We start from the raw sequence: 8,595 nt of genomic DNA on the forward strand, positions 1-8,595 counted from the left end.
ACACTCAATTTCCATTCCTTTATTAGAATAGGTTTTCTCACCCTGGCCAGTGTGGCTCAGTTGGTTGGAGCATCGACCTGTGCACCTAAGGGTCGAGGGTTCAATTCTCCATCAGGGCACATACCCAGGTTTTGGGTTCGATCCCCAATCAGGGAGCATACAGGAGGCAGCCAGTTGATGTTTCTCTCTCACATTCATGTTTCTCACATCCATGTTTCTCTCTCTCTCTCTCTCCCTCTCTCCCCTCCCTCCCTCCCTTTCTTCCCTCCCTCCTTCTCTTCCCTTCCTCTCTCTCTAAAGCCAATTTTTAAAAAAGTTTACTCATTCCTCTCCAGTCCCTGTGCATCCATGCCTGTAGGAATCTTTACAAATGCTCCCTTTCTCCCCCAAACCCTGTCCTTTATTTTGTCCCGGACCTTGCTTCTCCTCAGCCTTTCTCCTCCTCATTCTTGCTGTTGCTTCTTGCTGTTATTTAAAGCATGTTTGTAACTACATCCTTCATAATCTGTTATCTGTGTGATTGATTTTTTTTTTTGCACACCCTAGACTGTTTCAGTTAATAGCATGGAACCTTTTGACCCTGGAAATGGACATCTGCTGTGTGGATGGGCCTGGTTCCGGAGGTCACACACCTACGCACTTGGAAGGCTGATCTCTTACCGCTGCTGTTGTTTCTAGGCACGAGGACTGGACTTGTCCCGCGTGCGGACGTGTGTGGTGGTGGCAGAAGAACGGCCTCGAATAGCACTCACCCAGTCCTTCTCAAAACTGTTCAAAGACCTGGGCCTCCATCCGCGGGCGGTTAGCACCTCGTTTGGCTGTAGAGTGAACCTGGCCATTTGCTTGCAGGTGAGTTTTTTTGATACCATCCGTACTGGGTGACAGAGTCGCTGTTAATGACAGGTGTGCAACACATGCTCAGGCTCACCCTACTTCCCTTGACTGACGCTTAGCTACGTTTAGAAGATGTGATTGGTGCACAGTGTTTCTTCTTTCTTATTGTTTTTATTCTGTATTTTGTCAGTAACCATCTTACCTAGTAATAGACAAACATGTAAATTGACCATTTCTCCGCTATGCTCAGCCAATCAGGAGAGTATGTAAATTAACCCAACAAAGATGGCGGTTAATTTGCATACAGATGTGCGAAGTGGTGGAGCAAAGACTGAAGGCTCTGGCCGGAGCAGTGAAGACTGAAGGCTCTGGCCAGAACAGCGAAAACGGAAGGCTCCAGCCGGAACAGCGAAGGCCTGGGTCCCGGGTACCGGAGGAAAACCGGTGCCGGCGGCCAGGGGAAGGGAAGGCCTATTGCGCGAATCTCTTTGTGCAATGGGCCTCTAGTTGTTCATAATTAGCATTCCTGGGACCTTTTAACTTTTGTAACAGGAGCACTGTTTGCAGTTGGGCTTTCTAAAGGCTAGGCACTAGACAAATGTTTCATTGGGGCAAGAAATCTTGTCTTTTGAAGTACTTAGTCTTGTGTATGTAGACAGTGATTTCTGCAGGAAGAATTCCAAACATGAAGCAGGTTTGGCAGTTTGCTGCTATGGTGGCAATTTAGAAATAACAATTACAACTGCACTTCTGTGGCATAGGCCACCCTCCTAAGGTAGCCTAGCATTAACCACCGCTAAAAATCATACATACTTATTTTCTCTCTTTATTAGTCCACTGCCGAGTATCTCCACTACTCCTTTCTCCTTCTGAACTAACGTGAGGCCCAGGCCGTGGCGATCACTGTGCCAGGTCGGGAGGCCTGAGAAACAGGAAGGGAACGTGGTGTAGGAATGTTCTCCCCTGGGCCCTGCCCACAGCTTCACCCAGGACAAGCTCAGTTGCAGAGTTTGTTCGTCAAACATATTAAAACAATAAAGGCTTGACTCACAGCAGGTGCTGGAACGAAGACCAGTTGACACAAGTCACCCTGGCCTCTACTCCCTGCCCACCCACTCTCTCTAAGTCCCCTCTATATCTCTCTAAAGTGGTTGCTCACAACCAAGTTCTTGTCCTCATTGAACATTTCCTCGTAATCAGTGTAAAGGGCAGTAAAAACACAGATAAATTTTTTGAGTAAGTGAAGAAAATATTTTTAGTCAAAATAAACAGCGTGAGAGGGTGAAGAATGGCTTGGACACACAGGAGGCAGTTTCAGGAAGGGTGGCCAAGGAGGCTTTTCTAGGAGGTGACGTGGCTGCCGAGTGCCCTGTGACGTGAACCAAGTGTAGAATTCAGGCACAGGTGGCAGGGAGTGCAAAGCCTTGAGGCTGGTCAGCGAAACGTCCACTTCTGTTCCGATCTTTCAGAAGTTAGAAATGTGTGATGATGGCACCACACACACGGAGCCAGCTGTTATTTTGCTTTGCTCCTGTGGGTGGGCACCGTCATTCAGTCCTACTCTGTCACTCAGAATCAGCCAGCACACTACAGCTGGTGTGACCGAATTAGAGCCGTTCTTAGTAACTACTGTGTCAACTCCAATTAGAAGCCTCAAGGAAGCATGAAGCAGGAAGAAATAAAAATAACGGAAAAATTACCTCTGCTGAATGGATATTAAAAGAACAATCTCAGGCATAGCCCAGGTCTGAGGGCAGAAATCCCATGTCTCTTGCTCACCATGTACTTCTAAGGGGCCTGGTGCATAATAAATGTTTTCGAAAGTAATACCAAAAATACAAGTTAGCCAATCAACAAATAATACCCATAATTTCATCTACCCAGAGATCATTAATCCCTTAATGTTAATAATAATAATAATAATAAACACAAAAGGCTATGATATTCCAAACTCTGTACCTGAATATTTAAAGCCGTTGAAAAATATACACTTCACTGCTGGTGGGAATGCAGACTGCAGCAGCCACTGTGGAAAACAGTATGGCATTTCCTCAAAAAATTAAAAATGACCCAGTAATCCCACTTCTAGGAATATATCCTAAGAAAACAGAAACACCAATTAGAAAGGATATATGCGCCCCTATGTTCATAGCAGCACAATTTACAATAGCTAAGATTTGGAAAGAGCCTAAAGGCCCATCAGCAGATGAATGGATTAGAAAACTGTGGTACATCCACACAATAGAATACTATGCTGCTATAAAAAGGAAGGAATTCTTACCATTTGCAACAGCATGGATGGAACTGGAGAGCATTATGCTAAGTGAAATAAGCCAGACAGTGAAAGAAAAATACCACATGAGCTCACTCATTTATGGATAATAAAAAAACATTTTTAACTGATGAACAAAAATAGATTCAGAGGCAGAGAAGCATCAAACAGACTGTCAAACTAAAGCAGGAAGGCTGGGGAGGATTGGGGGGGAGGTAAGAGACCAACCGAAGGACTTGTATGCATGCATATAAGCATAACCAACGGACACAAGACACTGGTGGCAGGGGGGTGAGGGCATGTATGGGGTGGGGAGGGGAGGCTGGGGGAAGATCAATTGGGGGGGAAAAAGGAGACATATGTACTACTATTTGTAATACTTTAAACAATAAAAAAATAAAGGAAAATAAAGTTGGCCTTGTCCATTGATAAGCTGCAAGGTCTTACAGCCGAAAAAAAAGAAAAATATACACGGTTTTCCCTTTGGAGCAGCAGCTGCTAATATATGTGAAATCAGTGAATGGATGTATTTGTTTCCAGTCGATTTGTTGTTTTATGACAGTATTGTTTTCTCAGCCGGATTGTCTGTCATCCTTACTCAGTGGGCCTGCAGTTTGGCTCCAGGAGTTTTAGCAGGCGCAGCCCTGTTAGAAGGTAGGAGTCTCAACCTCTGTCCAGATGAGGAACGGAGCCACATCCAGGGGATGCGGAGTTTACAAGCTGTGGTCTCGGGCAGTATTTTATGAGGTCCATGGGTACCACCTTCCAGAGGGTTCCCTGGTCGGGGAAAGGCAGAGTGAAACAACTGACATGTTTTCATGACTGAGAATGAAGCGTATCTGACACATGAGAATGTAAAGCTATACAGAGATAAATTAGGGTGTGTTTTTTAATTTTGCTTTGAAGAATAGTCTTCATTGATGGCACCTGAACCTTTCACGATCCAACCTCAAGCTTCTCTTCCCCTCTTAACAATCTGATATGAAACGACAGTGTCTGCCGTAGAGTCATTCATGCTTTCACTTCCTGACACCCTGACCCGCTGTTCTGGTCCTGAAATGGGCTGCCGCCATCGTCAGGTGGCGGACACCGCGTCTTTTCCAGGTCTCCTTTCCGATCCCTGCAGCTGGACGTATCCTCTTCCTTCGACTTCCCATGGCCCTTTGTCTGTCCCACTTTATACTTTCTAGCACGTTTTATAGGGTGTCCCAAAATTCACGCAAGAAGTATTTTGATAGAAAACACAGGTTTATCATTAAAAATTGTAAATTTTTTATTGATTCATAAAGTATACAGTATAGGGTTATGTATGGAATAGCATATCGGGTAAATGGCCTCCACGACTATGCTGGCACATACGCAAAGCTGTGGCCTTCATTGGTCTTCATTGTCCCTGCTCCTGGGCCATAATTGGTACTTGGTAATGCTTATCAAATTGAAGGGATTGAAATCAAAGGGCAACCAATATTAGAATCTGATTCAATAAACCAAGTAAAATTAGGCTTTTATTTTTTGTTGTTGTTGTTAATGCTCACGCAAAATTCAAATCTTGCGTGAATTTTGGGACACCCTATATAAATACTTCTATACCCGACTTCCGGCCCTGTGCTCTGTGAAAAGCTGTTGGAGAACTCAGTGTCTCCCAAAGTCAGTCACTTCTTGAAGTGAATCCATTTCTTGGAAGTCCTGAGTGCAGCCCCTGCTCCTGCAAACCCGGCTCACATGAGAGAATAGCCCTTCAGACAGGCCTCCTGTGTGGAGGGGGTTCATGGCAGCACTGAATTTCCTCGGGAATGCAGCACAGGGTGAAGCTCAGCAAGCGGACGTCAACCGTGTCATCTGTCACACTTCCCTGTGAGCGGAAAGCAGGGTGTAGCGCTCTTCAGGCTTCCCGCAGCATTGGCATCTCAGACAGCAGGTCCAGGCTGCACTATTGAAGAAAAAAAAAATGCATTCATGCTCAGCCAAAAAAAAAAAAAGCAACACTGTTCTTTAACAAGTGTATTGGACCCTTCAGTTCTAGGCAGCATCTAGTGTCTATCCCCACAGCTCATGGAGGGGGAGTTCAGTCATTTCATTGTGCAATGAGAGAAACAGGCTCAGAGGAGCGAAGTGAAGCTTTCCTGGTGGACAAAGCAGGGAGCTAAGCAGCCCCAGAGCACAGTCTCCCTGCTCGCAGACTGTAGAAGCCAGGCAGCCAGTGCTTTCGACAAATCCAGCGTTTTGCAGCTTTGTTAGGTGCCGGTTCTACTTGTGAGTGTCCAATGAAATAACAGCTCTGTAAACTTCCGTTTTTGCAAAATTGAACTCTGTGCAGGTAGAGTAGCCTGTCTTCTGGGTGGTTTTTTGTTTGTTTGTTTGTTTGTTTAAATATATTTTATTGATTTTTTTACAGAGAGGAAGAGAGAGGGATAGAGAGTTAGAAACATTGGTGAGAGAGAAACCTCGATCAGCTGACGAATCGAACCCGGGACCCTTCAGTCCGCAGGCTGACGCTCTATCCACTGAGCCAAACCGGTTAGGGCCTGTCTTCTGTTTTTACTGTTTCCTTTCCTCTAACATTTTAAATCAAAATTCCTGTTTCTATGTGAGCTAAATGGAATAGTTCAAAAGACACACATCTCTGTGAGGAATGTGCTGTGAACGGCAGGCTGCCCTCTGCTGGCACTGTTGGTGCGGATTGGGGTGTGGGGGTGCAGGGGACACCCATCAGGAGCGGCTTTGTGCCCAAGCCCAGAGCAGTGCTGCCATGACTTCATGCCACCTGCTCTCGTGCTGTTATGTGAAACCCTGGTGTGTGTTTCAAATAAGCAAAATTTATGAAAAGTGACAAGTATATCATTGCCAGGTACACAAATGGGCAAATATAAAAATTTAAATTAGACACAAAGATAGAAAAGAAAATGGTGGCAATGTCTGTAAAGCTGTTTTTTCAGCTCTTGAATCTTGGGAACTGAGTGACTTGTTTGCCCAGGTATCATTTTGAGACAGGAATGGCCACATCAATTATTTTGACATGGGGTTCCATGTCAGGGCTTTGGGAATGGACTCCTAACACCGTGTGGATGACTTTGACTTTTCCTGAATTATTGGTATGTTGTAGACCCTGCAGAAGAAAAATGTAGAAGTATGAGCCATTTGTTAAACGTAGGAATGACATTTCCCAGCATCTTTAGCTGTTAAAAAATGACTTTAATTTAAAACGATTTCAGTTGGTTGGATTTATGACAAAAGTGGACATTAGAAAGATCACATTAATAACTTCTGAGTTTAATTGGCTTTAACATAAATTTCCCTTAGTCCTCTTAAGAAGTGTCACTTGTTTATTAACTTCTGCCTATAGCCACAATTACTCTTCTCAGAGTATAAGCTGAAAGGTCTTTGGTTCTATTAGATTTAGAAATTTACTTCATTGTAACAGAAAAATTAGCATCCTGCTCACCCGCGGAAGGGAGGGGGAAATGGGGTCTTCTATTTTCCAAAACAGATTTCATTTTTTGCTCTATTAGGGAAAACCTTTAAGCCACCTGACATGGAAACTTTGTTATTTTGTAGAAAAATAATGATTCGTTTATCTGAAAGGAAAGTGTTACTGTGAATAGCTGTGTAGAAATAAATCAATAGTAACAGTCAGCCTTAAATCTTGAAACTCATACCATGAAAGAGAAAGACAGCCATTCTGATGAGGAGAGGTAGACTCACTGATGGTTGAAAAAATTGGAGGCTCAGAGGGCGATGTAAATCTTTAGTAATTCTCAAAATAAAATGAATAGTCTTAGTAAGACTTCCATTAATTTGAGCTCTCAATTCATTTTCCCCTCCACTGCTTTTAGAAGAGGGAAGTGAAAGTAAACCAGGTGCTGGTGGGTGTTTATGCTCCAGGGGATTGGTCACATTCAGCTGAAACTGTCACAGCTTCTCCCACTGGTGTATGTTGTCCCAGATCATGAAAATTGACACTGGAGACCATGGGCCCCCTATTCTTAATTACCCAGAGTGTCCGTCATTCCACCTGGTAGGCAGCAGGAACCTTCTGGCAACTGAAATGAGCAGGAATCTGTCACACTGTCATTGGTGTGCCCTCAGAAGCACGGAGGCGCTAAGGGCCAGGTTTAGGACTGTGCAGCTGGGGATCTGTACCACCAACCAGCTGGCCAGGCTCCACCATGAGCACATCTGCAGCCTGGCCCCCGTCACGGACACCCCACTGCCAAGGACAAGAGCGTGCTCCCTTGTGCTATGCGTGGATGCAACTAATCGGCAGGCGTGGTTACCTACCCACAGGCTGGCTTCCAGGAAAGCTGGGAAGGAGAGCACTGGATATTTTTAGTTACTATAGAGGGACAGAGGCTCTCGTCTGCAGCCAGGTTCCTAAAGTGGAGGAGTTCCCCCAAATACAGAAAGAGGGTTCAGATGCTTGGTGACCAGAAGTGAATGAGCAGTGGTTACTTCAGCTCATCCTGTTGGCTGCCCAACATTAACACATACTCTTCATGCCATTCTTTTTTTTTAAATATGTTTTTATTGATTTCAGAGAGAAAGGGAGAGAGAAACGTCAATGATGAGAGAGAATCATTGATTGGCTGCCTCCTGCACGCCCCCTACTGGGGATCGAGCCTGCAACCCAGGCGTATGCCCTGACTGAGAATCAAACCATGACCTCCAGGTTCATAGGTTGACACTCAACCACCAAGACACACCGGCTGGGCTCTTCATCCCATTCTTAAACATCATTACCACTCCCCCCAAAAAAACAAACAAACATGATAATGTAACGTTTACTAACCAATAATACATCCATCCTCTGTTCAAAGAGAACAACTGAAGCCTCAGCAGTTACTGAGACCAGTTTCCAGGTGCAGGGTTTCTGAGTAACGACCATTTTACCATGGATATTCTGCAAGCTGTAGACTAGATTGAACGTTCACCACCATGGACGGAAGGGAGAGGAAAGGAGGGGCGTACTTACTCATTCCTCTGTACGTTTGGATGTCTGATGTGTGCTGGGCACTGGCCATTACCACTTGCAAGCACTTGGTTGGTGCGGCCAGGTGCTAAGTATGCCTTCCCATCTGAACCTTCAGAAACTTTGGAAATAGCCCCAGGAGAGTTTAGGGGCCTAGTAGACGATGATCAGACGTCCAGCACATGTTGAGCTCACAAGCTTTACACCACATGCTCACTTTGGTTTGGGTAATCTCTTGGCACCTGACCAAGTGATTCCTTACCAGTCATAGAAAGTTTTCAGCCTTGAACCAAGAATCGAAGTGCCCGAGCTTCTCCTTTGTTCTTTAACCTCAGCAGCATCCACGGAAACAGCCGTGATTTCACTTCGTTCTGTGGACCAGAGAGTAAAGAGCTTGGTCTGCGACCACAGGGTCTCATCACACAGACCCACTCTGGTGTCCGAGCTGGAAGCAGAAACATGAAATGTGAATGAGTGGGCGTGGCTGTGTTCCTGGAAGATTGCAGCAACAGAGGGGCCTTTT

General features: G+C 45.1%; 1 protein-coding gene across 1 annotated transcript in view; it reads left to right on the forward strand.

Annotated features, from left to right (window-relative positions):
• DIP2C (disco interacting protein 2 homolog C) overlaps positions 1-8,595 on the forward strand; it is a 178,441-nt gene that overhangs the window by 147,618 nt on the left and 22,228 nt on the right. The window contains exon 31 of the mRNA XM_015560308.1: positions 679-849. Coding sequence (XP_015415794.1) covers positions 679-849 — 171 coding nt within the window. The remainder of the gene's footprint in view (positions 1-678; positions 850-8,595) is intronic.

This window comes from Myotis davidii, unplaced genomic scaffold (genome assembly GCF_000327345.1).
Source record: "Myotis davidii unplaced genomic scaffold, ASM32734v1 scaffold194, whole genome shotgun sequence".
Classification (NCBI taxonomy): domain Eukaryota; kingdom Metazoa; phylum Chordata; class Mammalia; order Chiroptera; family Vespertilionidae; genus Myotis; species Myotis davidii.